Genomic DNA, 27,818 nt, shown 5'->3' with positions numbered 1-27,818 from the left:
ATCACTGCTCTCTTTGCAGTCATGGGGGCAGGGATGTCTGTGCCCGAAGCAGGTGGCCTGGGGCTCCGGGGTCCAGAGCTCTCTGTCCCAGTGGCTGGCCCTCAAAGGCTGCCTCTGCTGTCCCCCGGCCACGGAGCCTTTCCCAAGGGTGGGCCCCTCGACCCACAGTCTTTCCTGGGGGCGCGTGCCTGTCCTTTATCTGGGAAACTCCCCCGCGTACCCCATCTTCCCTGCCACAGTGGGCTCCTGGGGGGAATAGTGTCCCCCACCAAAGTTCCTGTCCATCTGGAGCCTCAGGATGGGAGTCTTTGTAAGTGTTCAGGGTGGGCCTAAGTCCCGTGGCTGAGGTCCTTGCGGGAATGCGGGAGGCCGCCTGGCACCCCCAGAAGCTGGGAAAGGCCGGCAGGACCCCGAGGGAGCGTGGCCCTGACCGAGGACTTCTGGCTCCCAGCGCTGTTGTGCCCCGTCCCCGCTGGTGATGTGCCGTCCGGCAGCCCCTGGTGGCTCTGAGCCTGCCTCCCGCCCTCCGCCTGCCTCCGCCACCTGTGCAGACGGGGCGGCCGTCCCCACCTGGTGGAGCCTTGAGAAGAAAGTGAGGCGACCACGCGCAGGCATCCTCAGGACCTGCCTGTCGCACGGGAAGGGGCGCCAGCGGGACGGCGGCCCGAGGCCTCCCCGCCCCCCGCAGAGGAAGCAGCAGAGGAAGCGAGGGCAGGGGACGCAGGGCCGGAGGCCAGTTCCCAGGCGGCCTGTCTGGGCCGTGTCCATGCCAAACCCCCCCCCCCCCCGGCTTCCTCGGGCAGTGGCAGGGCCGAGGCGGGGTGCCTGGGGGCCCCGAGTAGGGTCAGGGGTCTCCGAAGAGTCACTCTGGGGTTAGACCAGCGGTCGGAGCCACGTGGGAGCGGCCGCCCGGAGCGGGGTAAGTGGGGGTTTCTGGGAGGACAGGGGCCGCTCTCCACCGTCGGGCCCCGGGGGACGGGGGCTTGTGGTCGCGAGGCCCCAGCCCCTGCTCTGGGGAGGAGGAAGTGGCAGGACAGGAGTGGGCAGGGCCAGTGCAGTGGCTGGGCGGCCTAGGGGTCGGCGTGTGTGCATCAGGCAGTGGGGTCCTGGCGACGGGAGGTCACCTCCCACGGTGGGGTGTGGCCGAACCTGGCCTTTCTCAGCCCCGGCGAGGGTGCGGTGGTGCCCCTCCCCATGAAGGGTGTGCCCACCTGCTGGTCAGGGTGCCCTGGCCGCTGGCCTTGGGCTGGCCGGGGGGACAAGCTGTCCGTCCGTGGGAGCCGGGCCGGGAGCAGGGGAGCTTGGGTCCCACCTCTGGACTCCGCCGAGGCCTCCCCTGTGCTGAGGCCGGTGTGGGAGCCCGGCAGCAGGATGGTTCTGGGGACACCGTCTTGGGGACTTGGGGAGTCCTCGTCGGGGTCTGGCTCTGGGGAGGGTCCCACAGGCTTCATGCTCTGCCATGTTAAAATTCTTAATGATTTTGAACAAGGGGCTGCGGGGCCGCCTGTGGTCCCCAGCAGGTGCGGGGGCTCCGACCCCCCGAGTAGGAGGACCCAGGGCCTTCAGTGGCTTTTGCTTGGCCTCAGGCCGGGCGGGTGGGTTGTTTGTCGGGTGTCCGTCCCACTCACGCTGATGGCACTGTTCCGCCGGTGACCTGGTGTGGACGGCCATTGCCTTCTGTCCCCGACTTCCCTATGACAGCTTTGTTGAGATAGAATTCACATTCCAAGGGACTCACCCCGCCCCTGGCTTTTTCTTTAATTTCTGAGAGGGGGAGGGGAGGTGAGGGACAGAGGCTCTAAGCAGGCTCCACGCGGACAGCAGCGAACCCGATGGACGCGGGGCTCGAACTCAGGAACCGCGCAATCATGACCTGAGCTGGTCACATGCTCAACCGACTGAGCCGCCCAGGCGCCCCGGACTCACCTCCGTGAAGCGCGTACTCCGGTGGTGTTTACTGCACTCACGGAGTCGTGCAACCATCTGAGCGGCGGGGTTAGGAACGCTGGTGTCCCCATGCTGACCGCCAGGCCCTCCCCACTCCCTGCCCCCCACCGGCACCGCGTGTGCCTCCAGGGGCTGGCCTCGCGTGCACATTTCGCGTCCACAAGTCGCGCAGCGCGGGGTCTCCCTTGTCCCCCCCGATACGCTCATCAGGGCCCTGCTGGGAGAGCGGCTGGAGCCGCTCGGGGTGGGGGCAGCCGCAGTGGACGTCGCGGGCCGCCCAGCGCGTGGTGGCCGCCAACCCGGGGCGCCCCGCGGCAGCCTTACTTGCCTTTTCCCGCCACTTGGTGCCTTCGAGGCCTTTCCGGGGCCTTGTTGCCCGTTTGCACGTCTCTTCTGTGAACGCCCGTTACAGCCTTTCCCTCATCGGTCGGGCGTGGTGTGGACGCGTCCTGGGCCAAGCTCCTGGCCAGACACAGGTGTCGTGGCGCTCGCGCTTCTGAACGGGCTGTGCACCCCCCAAGAGGCAGCTTCTAGCGCCCGCGGATGATCCGCCCAAAGGAACGATCTTGCTCAGATCAAAGCCGCGTAGCCTTGGAAGAGGCTGTCCTGGTCCTCGGTGGGGCCTGGGCTCCTTCTGCTAGGCCCATGGGCGCATTCCTGCTCGTGGCCGAGGCTGCCCCTGGCCTGGGCGACGTCCCTGCCTTCCTCCTTCCCTAGCCGGCCTCACCCCAACTCTGCCCTGCATGGGGTCCAGGCAGAAACTTGGAGGCGAGGATGGCAGGAGATCTGGGGCTGGGGCGAGCCTGAGCCTGGTGGGCCCTTGGCCTCTACCAAGCTGCTGTTCCCCAGCAGCCCCCACCCCGCCGGGCTCAAGAGAAAGCACTCATCTATCCAGCTCCGGCCCCTCGGGGCGGCCTCGTGCCGGGCGTGTGTCAGAACGGGGTCCCCAGGTGAACAGAACAGTCGGGCCTGCTTTCCCGGGGTGTCACCCACAGGCCCCCAGGGGGAGTGCGGGCCTTGGACGTGCTGCATGTCTCAGGAGGACAGGAGGACGAGGCCGGGGACCAAGTGGGAGGAGCATTTGGGCAGAGGGGACCGTGTGTCAGCCAGAGGGGAGCATAGAGGCAGGCCGCGGCACCCGTGTTAGCGGTCCTCACCCAGACCCCCAGGCCCCCTCCTCAGGACCAGCTGTGCGAGTGCACCCGTGGTGCAGGAGGGGGCTCTGATGTGGGTGGTGGCCAGGCCTGGGCTTTCTCATGTGTCACTGGACAGTGTGCAGATTGCAGAACTTCCTTCCGTCCCTGTGTTTGTGACAAGCTGGCCTGATGTGGGGCGGAGCTGGCCGGCTGCTCATCTGGCCCCGGGGTTCGGTCCTGGGGCGGAACCTGGAGGGAGCCCCCAGGGGTGTGCCCCCCCCCAAACCGCCCGTGTGCGCTCCAGAGCACGCGCGTGATGGCGGGGAGTGCGTGTGTGTGCAGGTGTGAGCGTGCGAGTGTGTGTGCACGTATCAGGGAGCAGGCACGTGCGCGTGCATGTGAGGGCCTAGAGGTGTGCGTGGGTGTGCGTGGGTGGGAGACCGAACACATGAAAGCATGTGAGCGTGGGAGCAAATGTGTACGTACTTGAGTGTGTGTATGTGTGTGTGTGTGCACACGTGCGTGTGAGTGCCCGTGTGTGAGGACGTGGGGACCTGTGTGCTGTCCCTCCCCCCTTCTCCGGAAGGAAGGCCCCAGGGCCCCCGCGGAGGTATCCTGCCCCCGGGGAGCTGGAACCCAGGCTTCCCCCTCTTAGGCTCTGGGTGAGGTTCTAGGTCCCGACCCACAGCGACAGCAGGAAGGGGGCTGATACTGGCCACGCCAGCTGCCGGGCCGCCCTCCGTGGATCTGTGGTCGGGGGCTCCGGAAAGAGCCCTCTCGGGTGAGCGGCTGCCGTGACCCCACTTGGCCCCTGGCCACGGCCGCCCGGGCAGGCCGTCTGCACCCGCAGGGCTTTGAGCCGTGACCGCCGGCTCCAGGCCTGTCGCTCTAGGTGGACACTCGCGCTTCTCTCTCTTGGAGGGGGCGTCCCTTCCCCTCACGGCCGCACCTCTGTCTTTGGGGTGCACGACTGTTCAGATCACCTGCTCACCGTCCAGCCCTGTGTGCACGTCCCCCGCCCCCTGTCCTGCACAGAGCAGGAGACCAGGACTCGGGGGTGAGAGGTTTGGAAGGTTCTGGGGTGGGAGCAGTGGGCCACAGCCTCCCCACCCAGATGCACCTGCGGGGGGCGGAGGCTGGGCAGCTGCGACCCTGCCCAGAGTCGGGTTCTGAGGTGGGGAGGACGTGGTCAGGTCCTTCCCCCCTTAGGCTCTCTTAGGCCCCTCGGGGCCGTGCGTGACGGTTCTGGATGCAGTCCCGGCTCTTGTGGGGTGTCTCCTGCAGGTGTGGCTTTCGTCCCGGGGGGGCCCGCGTGTGTCTCTGGCTGCCACTCCCACCCCGGCAGCCCGCAGCCCCCCTTACAGATAAGTGGGAGCTCTGGTTTCAATCCCCGGTCCGTTCTGTCATCTTTCCCGCTGATCTCTGAAATCTGGGGAAGAAGGGAGGAAACACACAAGCCTGGGTCCCCCTGGGAGGCGCCCAGCCACATGAGGGCCCAGACCTGGTGGAGGGCGCCCGTGTCCCCGCTCCAGAATTCCGTTCCTCTAGGGAAAACTTCCACGTCTGGGCCCACAGACCAACCTTCGTGGAGAACCTCTGCCCCCTCCACCCCCAGCACTGGCTCTGCTCCCAGGACGGCTGGTGGGGGTGGGGACCTCTCCTGCCGGCCACCCCCCCGCCCCTGGAACCCCAGAATCCTGCTGACTCCCGCCTGCTTCGGCAGGGGGCTGGGAGATGGGGGTGTCAGGGGCAGACGATGGGGTCAGTGGGGCCTCCCTGGGACGTTGGCCCCTGACACCCTGGGCACGCAAACTGCCACCCTTAACACTGTTCACTTGCCTCATCCTGTTAACTCAGCAGAACGCCCTCCTGGCTGTGGTTCCTTCCTGTGCAGGACCCCGTTTGCGTCACCGGGCATGGGGGCAGGGGGACTGGTGCCAGGATGTCCTCAGACGCCCGGCCGAGGCCCCGCCCGGGGCCTGCGGCTGATCCCCGCGCTGGAGTCCCCGTGGGCTGGGCAGCCTGGGCACGCCACGTGAGGAGCCCGGGGCGCACTGGGCTGGGCTGGGGACCCCTCGGCTGCTCCTGCTGGGGAGTGAGCTCTCCGTGGTGCGAGCAGCAGAGGGCATCAGGCCTCGATGGACAGTACTCTCTGTTGTGGACGTGACCCTTGACCTGGCCTCCACGGGCGTCTGAGTGCTCTCTGGACACTTTGAAATCGAGCTGAAGCTCACGTAACGTAAAGGGGACCGTCTGGAAGTGAGCCATGCAGGGTATTTAGTGCCCAGTGTCGTGCACCCACCCCTCTGGTTCCAGAACATTCTCCTCACCCCGTAACGACACAACGAGCCACCGGCAGCCACTCCCCGTCGCGCGGCCCCTGGCAAACACCCCTTGTTTTCTGCTGCTCTGGAGACTCCACACCTGTGGGGCCTCACGACACTTACTTCCCGTTAAAAAATCATGGCATCGGGCGCCTGGGGGGCTCAGCTGGCTGAGCATCTGCCCCTGGCTCAGGTCACGATCTCATGGGTTGAGAGTTCGAGATCCATGTCGGGCTCTGTGCTGTCCCCCTTGCTCTGCCCCTCCCCCACGAGTTCTCTCTCTCTCTCTCTCTCTCTCTCTCTCTCTCTCTCCCCCCCCCCTCAGAATAAAATAAACAAAAATTAAACAAAAATCATGGCATCTTAGTGGTCAGACTGCTCACTTACCCTTCAGAGCAGATGCCAGGTGGACAGCAGGGGGTGGCCTCTCCAGAGGAGACTGGGGAAACCGAGGCACGTGGCGTCGAGGTTGGAGGGTTGACGGGCCCCGCCCTCGCTCCTTCAGCATGGCGCCCGAGTACTGCCTGTGTCTCAGGCCCCCAGGGATGTCCCCTCACGCCAAGCCCGTGGGCAAGTGGGGCTCAGCGTGGATGGCTCAGAGGGGCCATTGGTGGGTGGTGCTTTTGAAGATGGCGCCCGCCTGGGTGAGGAACGGCCTGGAAGCTTCAGACCCCTGAAGGTTGGACAGGGTCCTGGCTGTGCTGGTGGCCGCTGTGTCAGCGGCCTGGCGGCCTGGGCGGGGCTGGGGAGGAGGGTCCAGGCCGGGACAGCCAGGTGGGTGCTGAGAGGGGCAGGTGCGGGAGGGCCGCCCCGGGGCCCAGAACGCGGCTCAGCCCACGTCCCTTCTGTACGATGCCGGCGTGGCCAAAACTCAAGTCCCTGGAGTGAGTCCACAGACTCGAGGACGGAACCAGGGTCGCTGCCCCTTCTCTTGCCTGATGAAGGCCACCTCCACCTTCCTTCTGTGTCCCCATCGTTCCCGGGGGAGACCTCACTGACCTCTGGCCACGTGGCTCCCCCAAGTTTGGACAGGGTGTGGGGGGCCGAGCCCAGGACTCGGTGACGCCGGGGCCCTGTTCTGCGTGCTCTGCGGCCGTGGGGGTCTTTCCAGACGGAACGATGGGTTGTGAGTGATAATTACGGGAGATGACGCACACTAGATTCTAGAGACCGCGTGCTCGGCAGCGGCCGTATGGAATGTGCCAGCAACGAGCAGGCGGTACGCGGGTTCTGCCGCCCCAGATGGGCACCGCTCACGGTTTGAGAGATTTTCTTCCAGGTGAATTTTTTTTTTTTTTTTAACACAACGGTGACTCATTAGGAGCAGTCCTGCCTCTTGCTTTCAACCTTATCGACGTGTGACTGACATAGACTCAACCACGCCCGTTGACGGTTGGCCCTCGGGAGACCTCGCGCGTGGTCTGGGGGGCCCCACGACCCCTTGGCCGCACAGTCACGTGACGGACACTTGCCCGGCGCCCAAACGTGTCCTCGTGTGTCTTCCTTCTTCTGAGTAGCGTCACGTTGAGATTTCCACTTTGAAAACTTCTTCAACTCACTTTCTCTGGCTCCTTGGCAGATACACCGTTTTGTTCAATCCTTCCTCACTGGTGGACTCTTGCGACGTTTTTGTTATTCTGAGAACCGTCACCGTAGCGAATGCGTGGGACGTGTGTCTGTCTTCGGAGTCAGCGCTCTCATTCCTCCGTTCATTTATTCAGGACTTGTGCGCCCTCCGGGTTAGTCTCTTGGTTGAAATTCCCAGACGAGGTGGGGGCGCCTGGGTGGCTCAGTCGGTTGAGCGTCTGACTTCAGCTCAGGTCCTGATCTCTCGGTTCGTGAGCTCGAGCCCCGCACGGGGCTCTGTGCTGACAGTGCGGAGCCTGCTTGGGATCTTCTGTCCCCCCCTCTCTCTCTGCCCCTCCCACCCAAATAAATCAACATTAAAAAATAAATAAATTCCCAGACAAGGAATCACTTGGCCAACGGGAAGCTCGGTCCCCAAGGAGCTGCACCCACATCTCTGAACCGCTTTCCAGTTGATTCTCCGATTCTCGCACGGGGAGCCTGGCGGCTGGTTCCGGTGCCCTGGCTTCAGCCAGGACGGGGGGTCCTGGGAACTCGCTCAGGCCGGAAGTGGACTTCGTGTTTCGAGTTGCGCCCCTTTGATTACGGACGAGGCTGATCGTTTCCTTGCGGGCTTTGCTTAGTCTGTTTGTTTGTGTTATGGGGTCTTAACGTATTTTTTTTTTTTTTTATTTTCGCTGATGGTGGGCCCTGTAGAGTAATGCTGCCAGTCTTGTGACAGGTGTTCTGTAAATCGTTTTTCCTGGTTTGCCATGCGCCTTGAATTTGGGGCTTTTATGGAACATACGTTTTTATGGAGCGAAACCCATCGATATTTTGTGATTCCCTCCATTGCTCTTAGCTTAAACATTCTTTTCCACGAAGAAGCCTGGTGTCTCCCTCTTTTCTTCTCCGGTGCTGTGATTTGACTTCCAGACGTCAGTTTGAAGTTACTGCGGTGTGTGGGGACGTGGCTCTTCCCCTGCACGGCCCCTCCATCCCGCCATCGCCTGTGTTCTGTGTGGGGTCTTCTGGCCGGCCGGCCTGGCTCGGGGCTGTCCCTTCAGGCCCTGGCTCCCCGCATCGTCCCGCAGCAGCACGTGCGTGCTGGTGACAATCACCACTTTTCCACGTGTCATCAGCCACAGACACACGGCCACCCCCTCTCTCTGCTTGTTGTAGCTTCTGTCACCAGGTTAGAGTTTCATCCCCCTTAGGGTCACAGGACTCGCTGACAGACGACTGGTGGTGGGGGCGGTGATCTAGGTCATGTGACAGTCCCGCCCAGACACCTGTCCCCACCTGATGGCAGAAACAGGTCACATTTTCCTTTTACGGGAAGCCCAGCCCGGCACCTGGTTCTGTTCTGACCTGTGCCTTGCCCTTCTCCCGCCCAGCTCCCGAGAAATGTTCTGTCCCCTTCGCAACCTGGGAGACCTCGGTACACAGCAGGTGCCCCATAAATGTGAGGCACTGCTCCTAAACGTGGCCGTACAGTTTTCCAGAACGCAGTGCCTCCTCTGGGAAAGACCCGGCCGCGTTGGACCGTGGTGCCCGGGCCACCAGGCCATCGAGGAGGCGTCCCGTTCGGGGCAGGGTGGAGGCTGACCCATGGACGGTGACAGGACCTGGGGTCTCTGCCTCACTTTCTGTGTTGCTTCTGCAGTGGATGGAAGTGTTTTCTTAAATGTAACTGGCGGGGTGCCTGAGTGGCTCATTTGGTTGAGCGTCCGACTCCGGCTCGGGTCATGGTCTCGCGGTTCGTGGGTTCGAGCCCCGCGTCGGGCTCTGGGCTGACAGCTCGGAGCCTGGAGCCTGCTTCGGATTCTGTGTCTCCCTCTGTCTGCCCCTCCGCTGCTTGCACTCTGTCTCTCGCGTTATATCAAAAATAAACAAACATTAAAAAAAATATGTAACTGGCAAAAGACGGTTCAGTGCCATAAACGGCCCCTGCAGGAGGGCATGTGCAGAGGCGGGACCGGGGACAGGGTGGCCGGGATGCTGGCCGGTTCTGGTCGGCAGAGCCAGCGCCCGCGATGACACGGTGCCTGCTGTGTGCGCGGTAGCTTTTGCTGTCCCTTCTCACGGGCGTGTCCATTTCCTGGACGTATTGGCTTTGACGTCTCATGTCTTCACGTGAAGGAGCCATACTCTGTGGTCCCTTCAGTGTGGGTTCACGTGCTTACAGCAGGACCTTAATGACAACAGAAAAGCCCCTTTTATGCCCCAACTGTGACCTGCTCAGCCCGCAGGGCACTGAAGGTGGCAGGGAGGGCTCTAGCTGCTGCTTTTAGGAGGCCCCCCTGGGGTTTTCCTCTAGAACCACCCCCGCCCCTACCCACCCCCACCTCCTACAGCTGCCCCCAGGCTGTAGCTGCCCCTCAAGGGGTTTGGGCCCACGGTTCGACCTGTGCTTCCGGCCACCCACAGGCCCTGCAGTGTTCCAACCCTGTTTTCAGTGAACTTGCTCCCTGCCCCTAGTTCTGCACACAGAGGGGAAGCTGAGGATGGAGTCTGAGGGTGGAGGCTAAAGGTGGAGGCTGAGGGTGGAGGCTGAGGGCAGAGGCTGAAGCTGGGCCTCCTGAGGTAGTTGTGCCCCGCAGCAGCCTGTGCAGCCCTGCCGGGTGGGTGGCTGTTGGACCACGGTGCCTGCTGTCTTCCTCAAGGACCCAGCGGGCCGGAAGCCCTGCCCCGGGCTGCAGGAGCAGCCAGGAGAGGGAGGTGCAGGATTGCGTGTGCAGGTGGGGGCATCTGGAGAGGAGCGTGCTGGGTGCCCAGTGGGTCCCCATGGCAGGGGAGCGGCCTTGAGGGCTCTGGCTGCTCCCTGGGGGTGCGGGGATCTCCAGCCCTGGGAGGAAACGCCACGGGCCAGCGCCTGTGGGCCGTGTGCTATCAGGTGTTGGAGCCCAGTGCACGACTTTCAACACACACACCCGACTTGGCCTGCAGAGGCCCTGGGAGGGTGTCCGCTTTGGACCCCTGGGGCACCGGGACTCGGCCTGTGGCTGCCCTCCACGCAGGTTTCCTCCTGGTGCAGGCCCGGCCGGTTTCCCCTGCCACGGTGGCCCCGTCCTCCTGGCTCTCTGGCCCTGCCCGGCCCCTGCTCCCTGGGCCCCTCTATCTTCTGTGTGGGGAATGAGCTTGGAGACCTGAGCGGGAGTCCAGGCTGCGCTTGCCATCTTTCCAGGCCCTCAGGCTCACACTGCCTCCAGGCAGCCCTCCCAGATGCCACGTTAGCTTGGGTTCTTATGTCGGCACAGAAGGCACGGGGACAGGGGCACGTCAGTCGGAGGTCAGCTCTGCCACCCTAGGCAGGCTCCTCACTTTCACGGAGCCTTCATTTCTTCCTGTCCATCGGGGTCAGGCCTGAGGGCCACCTCAGTGACCATTTGGGACCCCCGAGGCCCTGCTGAGACTGGATCTGACCTGAACTGATGGGCTCGGGATGCCAGGTGTGCTGGGCTGGGTGGCGGGTTGGGGGATCGGCCACTGGGGGCTGAGGGGTGGGGATGCTTGGTGTGTGCAGAGGAACTGGGGGCAGAAAACCTCCAGGGGACAAATCGGGGATGGACAGACAGAGGTCTTTGGGGGAAGGGGGTGCAGTGTGACAGGACAGGAGGGGCAGGCCTGCCGTGCCCGCCTCTGTCTGGGGGACGCCCGGGCTGGCCCTGCCGTGCTGGCCCGTGGACACCAGATGAGCAGAGCTTGGGGGGGGGGGGGATGGGGGTAGCTCAGAGCCCTGGCTTGGGGGCCACCTGTATGTGTTGGGGGGGGGCCACGTGATGCTATCCTGGCACAACAGGTTCCCCATCTGGTGAGGGCTAGCCATGAGGGGGCCCTTGTGGACCAGGTGCTGCAGAACGAGGGGTCACTGCTGTTCCCAGGACAGAAACTGGGCGCTTCAGCAAGAGGGTGACTTGGAAAGGCCAAGCCACATGGGGGGACTCTGCTGCCCCACGGCTGTAGCGCCACCTTCTCGGGGCAGTGGGGTCCCTGTGCCTCAGAGGCCAGACGGGCCTGGCTCATGGCTCTGGCCCCCAGCGGCACAGAGCCTGGCACGTGGCTGCCCCCACACCTCTCCCTCACAGCGCGCCCTGAGGGTCCCTCCCTGCCCTTGGGGTCCCACAGTGTTGGCGGGTGCTGTCCTCGTAGCTTTGGGGTCATGACAGCCCCTGGGGCAGGCTCCGGAGAGGGGAGGTGGGGTGACCAAGGTCTGGAAGAGACGTGGAGGGCAGTTTCCCACAGCCCCGAGACCCTGGCCTCGTGGAGGGGCGTCCGTGAACCCCCACAGCTGGGACCTGGGAAAGGCTCCAGCCGCTTTACCGGCTCCGTGTTCTCTGAGTGAGGCCGCAGCGGCACCCAGTGGCCGTCCGGGGAACTGCAGGCTCCGGGCCACGGCGGCCGCTCTGCCCTGAGCCCCGCGGCTGTGCCTGTGGGTGGCAGGTCTCAGAGCAAGGGTCAGGGCGGGCTGGGGAGTCAGGGGCTTGGCTGGGCCCTGGGTGCACCTGGAGGGACAGGGTGAGCCCGGGGGGCCGGAGCCTTGGAGGCTGCCCCGTGACCCCCTCTTCCTCGGCAGACGGCGCCCCCCTCAGTGAGCTCTCCTGGTCGTCCTCCCTGGCTGTGGTGGCCGTGTCCTTCTCCGGGCTCTTCACTGTCATTGCCCTCATGCTGGCCTGTCTGTGCTGTAAGAAGGGTGGCATCGGGTTCAAGGTGAGGGCCGGGGGCCCAAGGGGATGCGGACGGGATCCCAAGGGTTGGGCTCTCTTGTGCCCACTCGGCACTGAGCCTCCCTCCCCTGGGGGGCTGCCTACAGGAGGGCCGTGGAGGCCAGCCCACTGTCTCCCCCATTTCGGACCCCCTCTGTGTGGGCATGTCCCAGCTCAGGGCCAGGCCACTCAGTGCCGCACATGGGTTGGGCACTCTGGGACAGTGAGGATGGGCCTTGCAAGGGCTCACGGGGGGCTCCTGAGCCGGTGTGGGAGGGGGCTCGCTTCCCCAGACGCCCCTGACTCCCCAGTGGAGGAGGAGGGCTCTTGGCCCAGCGGTCCTCAAGTTCCTGCTCATTCGAACCGACAACAGGAAACCAAAGCCACCCAGACACGCTTTCCCTGCACCAAAACCACCTTGCCAGCCGGACCTGGGGCATCTTCTACCCCACAAGGTGGGGATCGTGTGCCGGAGCCAGAAATCAGGGTGACCGTGCACAGAGGTAGTGGTCGTTGCTACTCACGGAGCCTCAGCTAAACGCACGGCCCCGTCTTCACTACGGCCGCTCCCCAGAGTTAAATTCCCAAGGGTCCTGGGCTGAATTCTGGGGCCCCCTCCTGAGGATGATGACTGAGGGGTACCCCCTGGAGGGCTGTCCCCCCCCACCCCGCCATGTCTGGTTGCAGCTCTGAGCGGGGAGGACCAGGGGGAGAAGCTGGCAGTTGAGAACCCCAAGCAGAGGCTCCCTGCTGCCCCCCCCACCCCGCCCACATGGGTCGAGTTCCTGCCAACTTAGCAAATAGCGGGCTGGGCTGTGGTCATTCACCCCCTGCCCTGGGCTGGAGGTCGGATTCCTGGGCCTGGCGAGTTGGGGAGGGGAGGGGCCGTCCTGTGGCACCCATCAGTGTCCACACCAAGTGGCCACACCCCGTTTTAGAGAAATAGCGCCCCCCCCTCTGGTATGGCATGTCACGGAGTGGGGGCCCGCAGGAGCTGCCCACCTGCCTGGTGAGGACGAGGAACTTGCCTGTTACAGAGGCCACCCTTCCAGGCCCCTCAGTGCCTCCGTGGCAGGGCTGTGGCTCCTTGCACCCTGCCCTGGCTAGACGGTCTCCCTGACCTGCGGGCACCCAGCATCTGGGCCAGGCAGGATCCTGGGGCCAGAGCCGTGAGGTCATGGGGGGTGGGGGGCGGGGGAGCCTTGTATAGGTCAGCCCCTCCTCAGGGTACTGTGAGAACAAGGCCCCAAACAAGGGCCAGCCTCGGCCCCTCCTACCCTTGCCCTCCTCACCTCCTGGAGAACATGGTGCCCAGAACATTCCAGCCCCAGTACGTGTTGGTGGGAGGGCCTGCCTACACCGGGGGCTCCTGCCTGGTCTCTGGGGGCCCAGGGCTGGGCACCCCCGTGGAGCTTGCTGGGAGAAGGGGCCGGGCAGCGATGCTCACACTGTCCTACTTGATTGCCCGCTGTGCCGGAACCATCCAGCGGGCTGTCGGGCAGCACCATCAGGTATGGGCTGGGCCAGGCCCCGGTGGGGTGTGTGGGCCTACAGCTGCAGCATCCCAGGGCCCCGAGGGTGGTCTTGAGGGCCCTGGGCAGGGGGGTCGTCGCAGGCACCAGCCCCTTCCCCCTGCCCCCAATGTTCTGTCCTCTCTGGGCCAGGACAGGGGCTGGCCCACAGGGACACCAGCAGGGGGTCTCCAGTCACCCCTGGAAGCTGAGAACACAGAGACCAGGGGAAAGGAGGGTCCTGGGGTCACGCAGCACTGAGGGAGAAACCTAGGCCCCCTGGCTCCGAGTCCAGCTGCCTGTCCATATGGGTGGGGCCCTCCAGGCCTCAGTTTCCCCACCTGGGCAGTCCGGTTGTGGGCTCCAGGGAGGAGAGCTGCTATTGTTTCAGTAGGAGTTGTTTTGCATCAGGCTCTGGATTTCTGAGACTTTGGCTCTCCTCTGGAATGTGCTCTGGACCTGGGGGGAGGGGTCTTCCCCACAGAGAGGTGCAGCAGCGGCATTTCAAAATAGCAGCCAGCCAGGTGGGGCCCAGACCCGAGCTGCCCAGGCCAGGCTCTTAAGGAGCCCTGGGAGCGGGTAAAGGCCCACCTGGGTCAAGGTCCAGGGGGACGGCTGAGGAAGGTGGCAGGGTGCCTGGCCTGGGGGTGGAGGTGGGGGTGGGCTCCCTGCTCTGGGCACTCAGGAAGGCTCTTTGTCTGGAAGGGGTAGGGGCACTTAGATGCCCCTCCACTGGGGTGGGGGGGGGTGGTGAGGTCCCCCCCATCCCCGTCCTGTCCCCACTCTCCAGCCCTAACCTTGAGGTTGAGTTCACAGGCTGGGCGGGGCTCGGGCTGCAGTGGGGAGGGGTGGCAGACAGAGGAGTCGGGGGCTGACTGGATGGGCAGGGGCAGCTGGCCTTGGCCTCTCGGTCTCCTGTCTCTGGCCCCACCGCCGCCCCCCCTGATCGCTGGTCGCTGGTCGCTGGTTGGGGTGGACCGGGCTGGGCCAGGCGCTGCTGCCCTGGGGCTCATGGCCCCCCAGGCTTGAGACTCTGGCCTTGGGAGGCTGGTTTTCCTCACAACCAGCCAACCAACCAACACAAACAGCAGCCCTCTGGCCCTCTGGGCAGTTGGTGTCCCTGGTCCCCTGGAGGGGGAGGGGCTCGGAGGGCCGCGTGTCCTCTGCCCTGAGGAGCGAGAGGAGGGGTACAAGGGGCAGCCGGCAGGTGCCCCAACTCTAGGTCAGGCCCCCAGCCCGCTCCACCCCCAGGTCCAGAGGAGGTGAGAGCTCGGTCCTTTCTGAGCCTGTCCTGTGCCCTGTGACCGTCCCCTCCCTTGCCCTGCCCTGCCCTGCCCTCGTCCCCGGAGTCCTGGCGCTCCCCGCGAGCCTGGCGCCCACCTACCGCTGCAGGAGTTTGAGAATGCCGAGGGGGAAGAGTACGCAGCAGGCTTCTCGGCACAGGGCTCCCCTGCCTCAGGGGCTCCGAACGGGCCAGACGTGTATGTCCTGCCACTCACCGAGGTCTCCCTGCCCATGGCCAAGCAGCCGGGGCGCTCAGGTGAGTGAGCCCCCCAGTAGGCCCAGCTGGTGTGCAGAAGGTGCGACTCGGGCCTCAGCAGCCGGTGTCCCCCCCCCCCCCCCCGGGCGGGGGTGGCAAAGGGCTGGCGTGTGCCCCCTTCTGCTGGGACCGGGGGCGCCACGGGCAGGCCTGGGTCAGCCTGCCCGCCAGCTCCCCCATCTGGGGGCTGCTGTGCGAAGGGGTGGCCACAGGGGCGAGGGACCTGTTGCCCTGGTCCTGGGATGGGCTGCCCGTGTGCAGGGAGGAGGGGCTCCTCTGCTGTCCTGGACGCTTGACCCCAGACCACCCCCTCAGCTCCGGCTGGCCACGCGGGCACATGGGCCCCATTGTGCCCAGTGGGTGGGGCCCACCCACTCGGGGAGGAGGGACTCTTTGGGGCTCCCTCTGTGGGCGGGGCTGTGAATGGGCCTTTTACTCAGGCCTTGGGGGTGGGGCAGGTGCAGGCAGGGGCCTCCTCCCATAGTAGCTTCCTTGCCTGGCCTCCTGTTTGTTCTCCGCCCTGGGGTCTCCCCACCAGGGTGACCACCCACAGGGCCGATGTGGGCCCGAGCTTGCGAGGTTATAGGTCAGCATCCAAGCTGGGCTTTTTTTGAACCTGCCTGCTGGAGGCCGTCCCTGTGGAAGCCCCCAAGTGTGTCTGGAGCCTGGGGTGGGAGACGGTCCCTGGCTTCATTCGGTTCCATGGCAGCCTGATCTCAAGTCGTCTCCCTGGAGCCTCCTAGGCAAGGCCGGTGCCCACCCCAGCTCCTCCAGGGGCACCTTGGGAAGGCTGTCAGGCCCCGGGGTGGGGGTGGGGGGGGAAGGGGACAGCCTGTCGCTGTGGTCATGAGCTGGCCCACCCCACCCGCTCTGTTCCACACCTTCCCGGGCCCGTGACCCTGAAGCCCAGACTTCATCAAGGGCTGCGGGCCCCCAAGGCACTGGTCTGGGTCCTCAGCCCGAGGGCCCAGGGTTCCATGGGTATCACCACCCCCACCCCCCGAGCCGGAGTCAGGCAGGAGCCAGGGCCTGGGGCTCCAAGGCATGTGCACACCTGTTGACTGGCCCGAATCAACACCCCATAAAACCCTGAAGGTAGACACCCTGCTGTAGGAGGCCCCCCCGACCTTCCTGGGTGACCGTGGGGCCGTCTGAGCCTGTGCTGACCCTGGACACTGTAACTGGTGGGGGAGCCAAGGGTCATCCCAGGGGACACTCCCTTCCCCCCCATGCCTGGGCCTGTCACCTGCAAGCAGTGTCGGGGACCTTGAAGAATCTTTGAGACTTGGCTTCTCCCACCCCTCAGGGGACCGTCCCTGAGGGTGGGGGGCCGGGGCGTAGGAGCGAGCGGCCGCCGCCGGCTTTCTCCGTTTCTGTAGCTCACGTGTAGTTCTGTAGGGTTCCCTGTCCCTGGGGACGGGAGAGACGTCAGGTGATGCCGGGGTCAAGGGCTGAAACCCTGAGTAACAGGCATCACCTGGACCTGGAGAATGTGGAGGAGCCCGCAGGCTGGGGCCCGGGAGCCCCGAGACTCGGGGCCCGTGCAACCCCCACCCTCAGTTCTGCTCAGCATCAAGGTCAATATTCCCCGGGAGCAGCCCCCCACCCCCGAGGCTCTCCTGGCATCCCAGGCCCAGCCCTGTCCCCTGGGCCCTCAGGACAGCTGGCGTGGGAGCAGAATTCGGGGAATCCCGTGGGGCGCAGGGCACGAGTGGGTTCAGCAGCCCTGGCCCTTCCTCTGGGGCCCCCACTGACCCTTCCTCCCTACTGACCTCACCCAGCACAGCCTGTAGGAGAATGGGCCCTGTGTGCTCCGTGCAGGGCTGTGCCAAGCAGACCCCAACAAAGGAGCCTTTGGCGTGCCTGGTGCTGGAATGCCAGCCTGTGGCAGGGGTGAGGGGACGGGCTGCTCCGGGGCCCTCCTCCCCACGGGCTGGGCCCCGGCCACACTGCCTGCCTGGCATTGCCTGTGCGCCCGTCCTGGCTCCAGGCCCTGCAGTCTTCAGCCTGGCTCGTCCCGGTGGCCTAGGGGCACAGCCTTTGCAGACCCAGGAGAAAGATGCCCGGACGTGACTTGGAGGTCTGCAGCTCCCCTGGGAGGCAGGCACCCTGTTCTTGGTGGCGGCCCCCGGCTGCAGCCCCGGCTCTGGGGGTCTCAGGGCAGCTCCCCAGAAAAGGCCAAGTGGACAACCCCTGAAGGGGCCGCCGGGTGAGGGAAGATCGGGGCAGTGACAGCCTGAGCTGGGGTCCCTGAGCCCCCCACCCCCACCCCCACCCTGTTATAGTGCAGCTGCTCAAGTCCACAGACCTGGGCCGTCACAGCCTCTTGTACCTGGAGGAGGTTGGCCACGGCTGGTTCGGGAAGGTGAGTTGCTGACCCTGGGGTGGGGTGGGGGAGAGGGGCTGACCCCGTGGGCCCCTCTCTCCCCTGGCAGGCAGAGGGGCAGGGTGGAGGCCTGCTTCTCCTGGGAGCCACCCCAGCCCTGGGGTCCCCTCCCGGGGGGGGGGGGGAGCCCTGCTGTCAGATGCCGGGAGGTACTTCTGAGAGGCGGGGGTGGGGGGGCAGCGTCTCAGTCCTGGCTTCTCCCTGATCCCCAGCCCGGGTGGGGCAGCAACAGGTCCCTCTTCCTCCCTGCAGACCCCCAGAGAGCTGAGGACAGCTGGGGGGCTTGGGGTGACCACCAAGAGCAAACGTTTCAGCTGGGAGGGTCCACCCAGGAGGGGCCCAGAAGCCCTTTTGCAGATGAGCGTAACGAGGCTTCCGGGCTCGGGTTCAAGGGGAGAGAGGAAGAGCAGGGACTGGAGGCGGAGCCCGGGGGGCCGCGGTGACGCCCGCCCCCACAGGTGTTCCTGGGGGAGGTGAACTCGGGCATCAGCAGCACCCAGGTGGTGGTGAAGGAGTTGAAGGCCAGCGCCAGCGTGCAGGAGCAGACGCAGTTCCTGGAGGAGGCTCAGCCCTACAGGTGGGCGGCCCCCGGGGCCGGCTGGGGCGGGGAGGGGGGGGCTGGGGGCGCGGGGCGCCGGGCCCCCGTGGACAAAGCCGAGCTCTGTGCTGTCCCTGCTCCTCCCCCACCCCTGCAGAGCCAGCCCCCTTCCCCGCCCGCCCGCCCCCTCCTGCCCTGAGTTCGAGTCAGGGGGGCAGCCTGTTGGCTCCCGCAGGGCCCTGCAGCACAGCAATCTGCTTCAGTGCCTGGCGCAGTGCGCGGAGGTGACCCCCTACCTGCTGGTGATGGAGTTCTGCCCCATGGTGAGTCCCCGCTGCCTGGCCCTCCAGCCCCTCCGCCCCGAGCGTCTGTCCAGGATGTTTAGGAGGGCTCAGCCTCCCCACAGAGGAGCCTTTGCTGAGCTGGGGACCCCTCCTCACCCTCCCGTATGTTCCCCCGGAGGTGGGCTCTCCGGGGCAGAGGCACCTGCAGGGGGGAGGGGGGCTCCAGGTCACTAGGAGGGTGGCTGCTGGGTCTGGGGCGGGCCCAGCCGCCTGTCCTGCTGAGTTGAGCCAGTTTCCCGAGTCCCGCTTACCTCACCGGCGTGTCCTCCTGCACGATGCCCCCAGGGCCCCTTCCCCCCCAGACAGCTCTGCACCTGCTCTGAGCGGCCCTCGGCAGACATGGGTCCCTGCAGCGTGCAGGCCCCCACTGTCTGGTTTCTGGACCCCTGGCGGTGGCCGTGACCCCCCGGGGCTCCCCCAGCACGGCTGGGCCCTCCTCAGGGATTTGCCAGCTGACCCTCCGGTCGCCTGCCCTGTGTTCCCACCCGGCTGGGCGTCACTGCTCAGATGGCCTGTGTGCCGCTTGCCAGCAGTGAGGTGGCGAGCCTATGGGCCCTGATAGTCTGCACACGGGACGTGGTCCTCCCGGCCCCGCAGGGTCGCCTGGGTCTGCAGGGACAGTGGGGAAAGCGCCCTCTGACTGTGGGGTTGTCCTACTGAGAGCCGGCCACTAGGGGGCGGGTTTGGTGGCTCCTCTGGGTAGCTGCACCCCCACGTAGTCGGCAGGCCCCGGGCGGGAGGGGCTGGGCGGAGGGCTGGGCGGTGACAGTGCTGCCCCTCTCGGCAGGGGGACCTCAAGGGCTACCTGCGAAGCTGCCGGCTGGCGGAGTCCATGGCGCCCGATCCCCTGACCCTGCAGCGCATGGCCTGCGAGGTGGCCTGTGGCGTCCTGCACCTGCATCGCAACAACTATGTGCACAGGTGAGGGGGTGCGGGGCTGGCGGCTCTCCGGGGGGTCCCCCTGAGCTCTCTGTGCGGCCTCTGCCCCTGCCTCGGGGCTTGTGTGAGGGTTAGCTGGCTTTATTTATTCAGCCTCTAAGGACCATTGTGCCAAGGAATCTGGTTAAAGAAAAACCACCAGAGAGGGTGTGGGGAGGTGGATGCTTGCTTCTGCAGGGGGGGGGCTGGCCGGCCTGGGCAGCACCCGGGGGGGCCCAAGGCCCATCCTCTGTCTCCAGGGGGTCAGAGCCACCACACTGGCCCTGCTGGCCTCTGTCTCCCTTAGACCCCGGCGGGGGGCGGGGTGGGGGGATGGCTCTGTCCTGCTTCCCTCCCTGGCCCTGGAAGTCAGAGGGGTGGACCAGGGTGCCCAGCGTAGGAGGATGTGCCCAGAAGAAGTGGTAACAGTCAAGCGGCAACCCCCAGCCCCGGACTCTGCCCGGGCCGTCCTCCCCAACAATGTCCCGGTGCTCCCGGACTCCGCACGGGCCGCCCTCCCCTACAATGTGCTGGTGCTCCCGGACTCTGCCCAGGCCGTCCTCCCCAACAATATCCTGGTGCTGAGTGATGACACATACAACTCCAGCATCAGTGATTTTGTTGAAGAGGGCAGCTGCCAGCCTCCTGACCTGCCCGCCGGGCCCGCCCAGCCCCAGGCCCCCGCACACCCGACGGGTGCAGGCCTGTCTGTGGCCCTGGTGGACGTGCGCTGGCCCCATGCTTGCCCCAGTGCCTTGTGCCCCCAGACCCCCTGTGGCCACCCAGCGGGCAGGGCAGAAGCCCGCAGCCCAAGGCCACCCGGTGGGGGTACCGACGGGGCCGCAGGCGGTCACTCCCTGCACCCACCTTGCCCTGGGCCGGAAACGGTGCCCAGCCCTGTGCGAGCAGGGCAGGGGCAGGATCCCCTGGGACACTCGGGACCTCCGTTTCCCTGCCGCTGCCCGCCTCCTGGGGAGCTGAGGGTGAGGGCGTAGCGGGCGGGAAGGAAGCCTGCAGCGGCCCTGGCTGGCTCGTGCCCGGGACGGGTCAGCAGACGTTGAGCCGCTGGGGTCAGGAGAGGGGTCCGGTAACGGCGGGGCAGTGCCTTCACGAGGGCCCTGTGGCCCGCCCCGGCCCTTTCTGGGCCTCGCTTTCCTCGTCTGCGTTGTAACATTCGAGGCCCTGTCCACGTGGACGCCCCGGGGAGCCCCGTGCTGGGTGAGGGACCCGGGGCTCGGGGCAGCGGGTGGATGGGCCGCCTCTCAGACGCCCCTTCCCACCGGCTCGCGGCGATGCCCTTGGCCACGAGCGGGCCGGCCCCTCAGCGCCCCGAGCGCCCCCAGCCCGGCGCTGCCGCTGACCCCCGCCCTCCTGCCCTCCCGCCCTCCAGTGACCTGGCCCTCAGGAACTGCCTGCTCGCGGCCGACCTGACGGTGAAGATCGGCGACTACGGCCTGTCCCACGGCAAATACAGAGTAAGCGGGCGGGGCCGCGCGGGGGGCGGGGGTGGGGGGGTCAGGGCCGGCCGCCCAGCACCCTGGGGTGACCCTGGGCCCCGCGCCTGCAGGAAGACTACTTTGTGACTGCCGACCAGCTGTGGGTGCCGCTGCGCTGGATCGCGCCCGAGCTGGTGGACGAGGTGCACTGCAACCTGCTGGTGGTGGACCAGACCAAGGCCAGCAACGTGTGGTGAGCGGGGGTCCCGGGGGCGCGGCCGGGGCGTGCCCCCCCCGCACTCAGTGCCCGCCCTCGTCCTGTCCCCCGCCATCACAGCTCACGGCTGCCAGGCCAGGGCCCAGGGCCCGCAGGCTCCAGCGGGTCGAGTCCTCTCCCGCCCCGCGCTGGAGGGGGTGAGGGCCAGGACAGCCACACGTGCGGTGACGTGCTTCTCTGCCCCGCTTCGTCACCCTGTAGGAGGTGGGGCTGCTGGGCCACCCGTCGCTTCCCGGTGCCAGTGGCCCACGGCCCCGCCCCACCCCAGGCCCCGCTGACGCCCACGGACCTCAGGGTTAGAGCGAGCGTGCAGGCTGGAAGGCCCGCTGGGAGCGGCAGCAGGTGCCGAGTGCCCTCCGTGGAGGGGCCGGTGATCTCCCACGACCGCCGTGTGGAGGCACCGCCCATCCTCAGCACCTGCACCAAGTGGGGCACAGACTCAGTCCTGCAGCCTCCGGACGCTCCTCTGTGGGGATCCCTGTGCCTGACCAGCCCCTCCCCCAACCCCCACTCCCCGGGCCTGCCTGTCCTCCCTCTGCTCCTGGCGAGCCCTCAGAGCCCGGATCCACAGACCCACCCTCCCTCCTGAGCACCCCCGAGTCGCTTAACTGCAGCCCATCAGCCACTCCGTTCCATCACCGATCTCCCCAACCTGCCTACCCTGCCGCACGCTGACTGGGGTCTCTTAGATGGTTCTGGGCCGGGCCCCCTGACTTCTTTGTTGCCAGATTTGTTCTGTTCCTCACGTTCCCGGTCTCCCGGGACGGCCTGGGGCCCCAAGGAGCTGGGGGAAGTATACCAGAAGGAACCCAGTCGCCTTCTCAGAGCCCTGCCTGTCCCCCGGGCCCACTCCTGCCGGGCTGGGGAGCACCTAGACGCGCCCCTCCCTCGTTCTAGCCCCCAGTGGCACCCAAGGGCTGGGAGCTTCTCCAGGCCCCCACCCCCACCCCCGGAACAGTGTCTGGCCTTCACCGCAGCAAGGGAACGAGCACACAAAGGAATAGACTTGAGTTTGTGGAAAGACCAGTGTGGTTTTTATTTGCCCAGGTGCCCTGGACACAGGCTTGGGCCTGGCCGGGTGGCACGTCCTGCCAGTTAACTGAAGGAAAGTGCTGTCCTTTGGGAGGGGCGTCCCTAGGACACTGGGGTGGTGACAGGAGCTGCCCCGTGGTGCCCACGGCTCTGAGATCCCACGCAGCCTTGCCGTGGCCAGCCACGCCGGCCCCCTCTGATGGCCCTTGCCTCCGCAGGTCCCTGGGCGTGACCATCTGGGAGCTCTTTGAGCTGGGCGCACAGCCCTACCCCCACCACTCCGACCGGCAGGTGCTGGCCTACGCAGTCCGGGAGCAGCAGCTGAAGCTCCCCAAGCCCCAGCTGCAGCTGACGCTGTCTGACCGCTGGTGAGGACCCTGTGACGCCAGGCTGGGCAGTGTGTCCCCAGTAGGAAGGTCAAGACCACGGAGAGTGCTCTGAGTGTGAGCGCCTCGGTTTCCAGCCCCCGCTGGCTCTCCCCTCCAGGCCCCATCCTGAGCCCACAAAGAAAGGAGCCTTTTCAACCAAAACTCAAACTCACCTGCAGCCGGGGCGGGGGTGGGTGGGGGGTGGTGCACTCACGGAAAAGTGCTTCGGCCCCCAAACCTCTGGGCCCACCTTGGGAGAGCTGGGGCTCCTGTAATGAGCTTGGAAGTTCTCGTCAACGTCCTTGGAGAACTCTGAGTATGAGGAGAGGCCCCCAGACTTTCGCGCGGAGGGCCGATCTGCTCTTCTGCAGGGAAGTGGGGTCCTGGCAGGGCGGTGCCCCGGGTGCGGGGTGGGCAGGGACCCCTGGGCAGGGGCTGAGCCCCAGGCCTCCCTGCCCGCAGGTACGAGGTGATGCAGTTCTGCTGGCTGCAGCCTGAACAGCGGCCCACGGCCGAGGAGGTGCACCTGCTGCTGTCCTACCTCTGTGCCAAGGGCGCCACCGAGGCGGAGGAAGAATTTGAGCGGCGCTGGCGCTCGCTGCGGCCGGGCGGGGGTGGCGCAGGCCCTGGGCTGGCAGGCCTGGCTCTGGGGGGCGCGGGCGAGCTGGCCTCCGCCTCGTCCTTCCCGCTGCTGGAGCAGTTCGCAGGCGACGGCTTCCACGCGGACGGGGACGACGTGCTGACGGTGACCGAGACGAGTCGCGGCCTCAACTTCGAGTACAAGTGGGAAGCGGGCCGCGGCGCCGAGGCCTTCCCACCCCCCGGGGCTGCAGCGAGCCCTAGCCGCGCCGCTTGCCCGCAGGAGCTGTGTGCCGCTGACGGTGCGCCCCCGGGCGTGGTGCCTGTGCTCAGCGCGCACAGCCCCTCGGTGGGCAGCGAGTACTTCATCCGGTTGGAGGAGCCGACGCCCGCCGCCGGCCACGACCCTGACTGCGCCGGCTGCACCCTCAGCCCCCATGCCGTGGACCTGCTCCCCGATGGTGGTGACCAGGACGATGACTCGGAGGGCAGCGCGGCCACCTCGTCGGCCATGGAGCCCCTGCTGGGCCACGTGCCGCCCCCCGAGGGGTCCTGGGGCCGCTGTGACTACTACCTGCATGGGAGCTGTGCCCGGGAACCGTCCTGTCCTCTGAGCTCGCCTTCACCCGGGACCCTCGTGCCGGCGGGGCCCAGGGAGGAGGACGCCGACTGGGGCACAGCTGCCTTCTGCCCACCCTTCTTGGAGGACCCAGTGGGCACGTCCCCCTCGGGCAGGGAGGAGATGGGGGCCACCGAGGCCTGCAGGGCCGCCCAGCCCAGACACTGGAGCTCCAACGTGTCCGCCAACAACAACAGTGGCAGCCGAGCACCAGGCTCCTGGGACCCGGGACACGTGGCTGGCTGCGTGGGCTGCTGCCCTGGCCCAGAGCACACCTTACGGGCTGCCCCTGAGCTAGGCGGTCCCCTGGCCCTAGAGGACCCCACAGAGCCTCTCCTTGGGTCAAAGGGGGCCTCCTCTGGCCAGGAGCTAGGCCGCTGCTTTGGCCTTCCTCATCTGTGTCCTGCTGAGGGCCTGGCACCGGCCATCTGCCTGGTGACATCCTCCCGGACACAGGCGGCCATTAGCCAGGCTAACAGCCCCCAGACGGGGCCCAGGCTTGCTGAGGAAGCTGAGGGCTCTGCCAGACCTCAGCTACCCCTTCCCTCTGTCCCAGCCCCATCCCAAGAGGGAGCCCTGCTTCCTGCCGAGGCGGCCAGTGCCCTCGACACCCTGCCCGCCTTGCCCACGCCTGCTGGCAGCTGGGAGACTGCCACTGAGGCAGCCCAGACCCCAGACAGCTACAGGGTTTCCCCTGAGCCGGGGGCGCCAGTCAGTGAGGAAGAGGACATGACAGAGGCCACTTCTGGTGTCTTCGCTGATTTGTCCAGCGATGGCCCACTGGCCGAGAAGCCGGACGTGACTCTGGCCTTCCGCTCTTTGCAGAAGCAGGCGGGGACCCCCGACTCTGGGGACTCCCTGGATATCCCACCTTCAGCCGGTGATGGTGGTGGCCGCGAGGCCTTCAGCCCATCAGGTATCGGCACTCCCGGCGGGCAGCCCCGAGCCCTGGACAGTGGCTATGACACAGAGAACTACGAGTCCCCTGAGTTTGTGCTCAAGGAGGCACACGAGCCATGTGAGCCCGAGGCCTGTGGGGAGCTGGTCTCCGAGGAGGAGAGCCCTGGGCCCGAGACTCAGCTCTCCACCTCTCTTGGTGGCCTTGGCCAGAAGAACCCCTACCGTGACTCAGCCTACTTTTCGGACCTGGATACAGAGCCTGACTGCACTTCGGGCCCCCAGGAGAAGGGAGGAGGTGACTTGACCTCCAGGCTAGAGCTGGACCTGGAGAGCTCTGGGCTGCGGGCTGCACAGCCCTCCCCTGAGTCTGGTGTGGCTGGGGGGACGCGAGGCACTGGTCCCAGAGAGGTGCTGCCGCTGCTGCCTGAGGACTTTTCTCCAGGGCCAAGTACATGCCCGGAGGGCCCCAGACCGGACCCTCCCTGGCCCCAGGGCCCTGCCCAAGGGCCTCCAGTGCCCAGCCCCGGGGGTTCCAAGATTTTCCTGCTGACCCCGGTCCCGCTGAGCTCAGAGAGCCACCTCCCTGAGCTCCAGGAGGCCCCAGTACTGCCGTCCGGACCCGCCCAGCAGGAACGGACAGGGAGCCCGGGTGCCCCCAGGACCCCACTCTGCCTGGCCCTGCCGGGACTGCCCGCAGCCCCGGAGGGCCGCTCGGAGGAGGAAGAGGAGGACAGCGAGGAGAGCGATGAGTCGGATGAAGAGCTCCGCTGCTACAGCATCCAGGAGCCCAGCGAGGAGAGCGAGGAGGAGGCGCCTCCCGTGCCCGTGGTGGTGGCCGAGAGCCAGAGCGCGCGCAACCTGCGCAGTCTGCTCAAGATACCCAGCCTGTTGTCGGAGGCCTTCTGCGAGGACCTGGAGCGCAAGAAGAAAGCCGTGTCCTTCTTCGACGACGTCACCGTCTACCTCTTCGACCAGGTGCGCGGCCGGCCCCGGGCTCTGCGCGGGGGTGAGGGTCCCCTCCCTGACCCTCCCCCCCTCCCGCGCGGGACGGGAGGCCGTGGGCGTGGCCGCTGGTGGCGCGGGAGCCACGTGCTGCTCTGCTCCTCCAGGAAAGCCCCACCCGGGAGCTCGGGGAACCCTTCCCTGGAGCCAAGGAGTCACCCCCCGCGTTCCTGGCGGGCGGCCCCCGCTCCCCCAGCGCCCGCGGCCGGCCGCGGCGGGCAGACCGCTCCCCCGACGGCTCCGCGGCGGAAGAGGGTGAGCGGGGCGCTGGGCGCGGCGGGGGCGGGGCCGCCGGGTGGGCCGTGACGTCAGGGTGGGTGGGTCTGCGTGACGTCGCGGGTGGGCGGGACCACGCCACGCGAGTGACCGGGCGGCCGGCCTGCAGGTGGAGGGCTCGCGTGGGACGACGGCTTCCCGCCGACGCCGGCCCCGGAGGCCGCCCGGCCCGCTCCCGCCGCGCCCCCCAAGCAGACCGCACCCGGCCCCTTCTCGCGCTTCACCGTGTCGCCTGCGCCCGCGTCCCGCTTCTCCATTACGCACGTCTCCGACTCGGACGCCGGATCCGTGGGAGGTGAGGCTGCGGCGGGGCTGGCGGGAGGGGGGACACGGAGTCGGGACAGTGGAGAGGGCGGCCGGGAGGTTACCTGCTAGGGGCCGAGGCTCTGGACAAGCTCAGTTTTCAGACGGGGAAACTGAGGCTGGGAGAGGCGGGGTCACGCCCAGGCCTGTCTGTCCTGGCCACCTTGGCCTCGCCTCTCTGCCTTCTGGAGAGATGCAGTGCCCCGCACCTGGCAGGCCCAGCACCTCTCTGGGTGCCTAGATGGGATGCCACCTGGCCCTTGGGCCTCGCCCTCTTCTCCCTTCTCTGGAGGCACCAGGCTGGACACTGAGCGCCCCCCACTTCGCCCTCTGCCTGACCCTAGTCCCCCAAACCGGCAGCAGCCTCTCGCATCACGACCTTCCCAGCCCCTTCCCCCCCCCACCCCCCCATGATGTGCTTCATCCACTGCCTGCCCCTCTCCCCCTGACCTGGCACATATCAGACCCGATGGCTCTTGTCTGGAGACACAAATGACTGTGGCTAATGTGCCCAGCTCACCCCTCCCTCCAGGCTCCATTCCTCGGTCAGCCTCCGACCAGGCGGGCTCGTCCCTGCCAGGTTGACCCCCGCCATGTGCCTGACAAGTTCTTTTGCATTCCTGCCAGCCTTCCCTGAAAGCCCACCCAGGAAATGAGATCTCTCTGTCCCCAGGCAGGCTCCGTCCGTCTGGGGAAGAGCCGGGGCATTTCCTTTGTTGGATGAGCTTTGTTGCGCCTGAGCCCTGGTGAGGTGGTGGAAAGAGAAAGGGTCCGGCTCCCACCTAGACGGATAGGCAGACCCATTGCGGTGAAGGGGCCCGAGGGGGGCAGCCCCAGTGGTCATTGGTCCCTAGGCCAAGGGTGGAGGTCAGGGGGGAGTGCTGGGGCAGGGGACTCTGTCGGCTGTCCTCAGAGGGCAGGGCCCTCTCAGGCATCTCTGTCCCCGCTGTCTCTCCAAACACTCATGTGACACCTGTTTGCCAGGCCCTGTAGCAGGTGCCGGGGGCAGCTGTAAAGAGGCTTGAGGCCCAGGCGGGCACCCTTGGAGCTCCTGCCAGTCCTGCTCCAGGCAGCAGTGAAGATGGTGACCGAGAGTGGAGACCTCGGTGTTGGTGGTCGTCAGCAGCTTCCAGAGCCTCGGTGCCCCATGCAGGGCCCCGGAGCAGGGCGGGACAAGAGGCCTCCTCCGGCCGTGTGCGCCAGTCCTGGGCTGCCCGAGGGGCAGGACTTCTCCTGGACACGGGTTTGTTGATAGCTGCTGAGGATGCCCTCTAGCCTCAGGCCTGAGCAGGTCCCCTCCGTACAGCTGACCCTCTGCCCTGACTCTGCTAGCGGGCTGCTTGGCTTCTGAGGCCAGGGGACCGGCTCTTGGCCCCGGGGGGGGTTGGGGTGGGGTTGGGGTGGGGGGAGGACTTTGCACACCCTGCCCACTAGTTCCTGTGGTGAACGACACAGGCCCGCTGGGACGGCCTCTCTCTGTCCCCTTCTCCCCTTCTGCCTGGTTCTGGGTTTGCAAGAAGAGGACCCTGGGCTTGTGTGTCCCCAGCCACCCTTACCTCAGAGTCTGTGGCTGTATTTCCCCTCGGTGACTCAGCTGGACCCGCACACCCTCCCTCCCTACCTGTCTGGGCCAGCTCCCATCTGAGTCCACGGCTGGAGCCTCGGCAGGTGGGGCAAGGCGGGCGGCCCAAAAGATGGGGGCTTCCGGCCACACCTGTTCTAGAGGTGCCCGCGGCTGGCCAGCCTGGCCCGGCAGCCCCCACAATCCGCGTCAGGGGCCCTGCCTGCAGGGGTGGGGGTGCGGGTGGGAGGGAAGTGGGGGGCTGGGCAGCACAGGGAGTATTTTTGTAACTGCTGTTGTCTGAGCAAATGGAAGCGGGGTGATTTTAAGTTATTGTTGCCAAAGAGATGTCAGATTTACTGTTGCTTTGGGGGTGGGGGTGGGGGACTTGTTTTGGGTTTGTGTTTTTTGTTTTCATTAGTCTGAGGCTTCGGATGCTGGTGCCATGATTTCCTTGTTCCTTTTTTGTTTGTTTTTTAAAAGAAATCAAGCTAAGAAAACAAGCCTTCATGCTAAGCGTGTGTTTTCTTTTGGGGTTTGCGCATAAAT

At 66.4% G+C, this 27,818-nt stretch overlaps 1 protein-coding gene across 6 annotated transcripts in view; it reads left to right on the top strand.

Annotated features, from left to right (window-relative positions):
• Positions 1-27,081, top strand: part of AATK (apoptosis associated tyrosine kinase) — a 31,785-nt gene extending 4,704 nt beyond the window's left edge. The window contains exons 1-14 of one of the 6 annotated variants that reach the window (XM_042914861.1): positions 608-919; positions 11,550-11,683; positions 14,583-14,730; positions 17,016-17,095; positions 17,575-17,693; positions 17,812-17,977; positions 18,786-18,919; positions 20,307-20,391; positions 20,484-20,605; positions 21,880-22,029; positions 22,492-25,102; positions 25,237-25,384; positions 25,515-25,700; positions 26,693-27,081. In XM_042914861.1, the coding sequence (XP_042770795.1) occupies positions 11,639-11,683; positions 14,583-14,730; positions 17,016-17,095; positions 17,575-17,693; positions 17,812-17,977; positions 18,786-18,919; positions 20,307-20,391; positions 20,484-20,605; positions 21,880-22,029; positions 22,492-25,102; positions 25,237-25,384; positions 25,515-25,700; positions 26,693-26,733 (4,035 nt within the window). In that variant the 5' untranslated portion in view covers positions 608-919; positions 11,550-11,638 and the 3' untranslated portion in view covers positions 26,734-27,081. Of the gene's footprint in view, positions 1-607; positions 920-11,549; positions 11,684-12,052; positions 12,135-14,582; positions 14,731-17,015; positions 17,096-17,574; positions 17,694-17,811; positions 17,978-18,785; positions 18,920-20,306; positions 20,392-20,483; positions 20,606-21,879; positions 22,030-22,491; positions 25,103-25,236; positions 25,385-25,514; positions 25,701-26,692 lie in introns of those variants that run through there. The other 5 variants (XM_042914864.1, XM_042914859.1, XM_042914858.1 and 2 more) reach the window with 5 other exon arrangements.
• The last annotated feature ends 737 nt before the right edge of the window (positions 27,082-27,818 follow it).

The sequence above is a fragment of the Panthera leo genome, chromosome E1 (assembly GCF_018350215.1).
Source record: "Panthera leo isolate Ple1 chromosome E1, P.leo_Ple1_pat1.1, whole genome shotgun sequence".
NCBI classification, from domain to species: domain Eukaryota; kingdom Metazoa; phylum Chordata; class Mammalia; order Carnivora; family Felidae; genus Panthera; species Panthera leo.
Note: the sequence above shows the minus strand (reverse complement) of the source record. Positions and strands in the feature narration are given on the sequence as shown.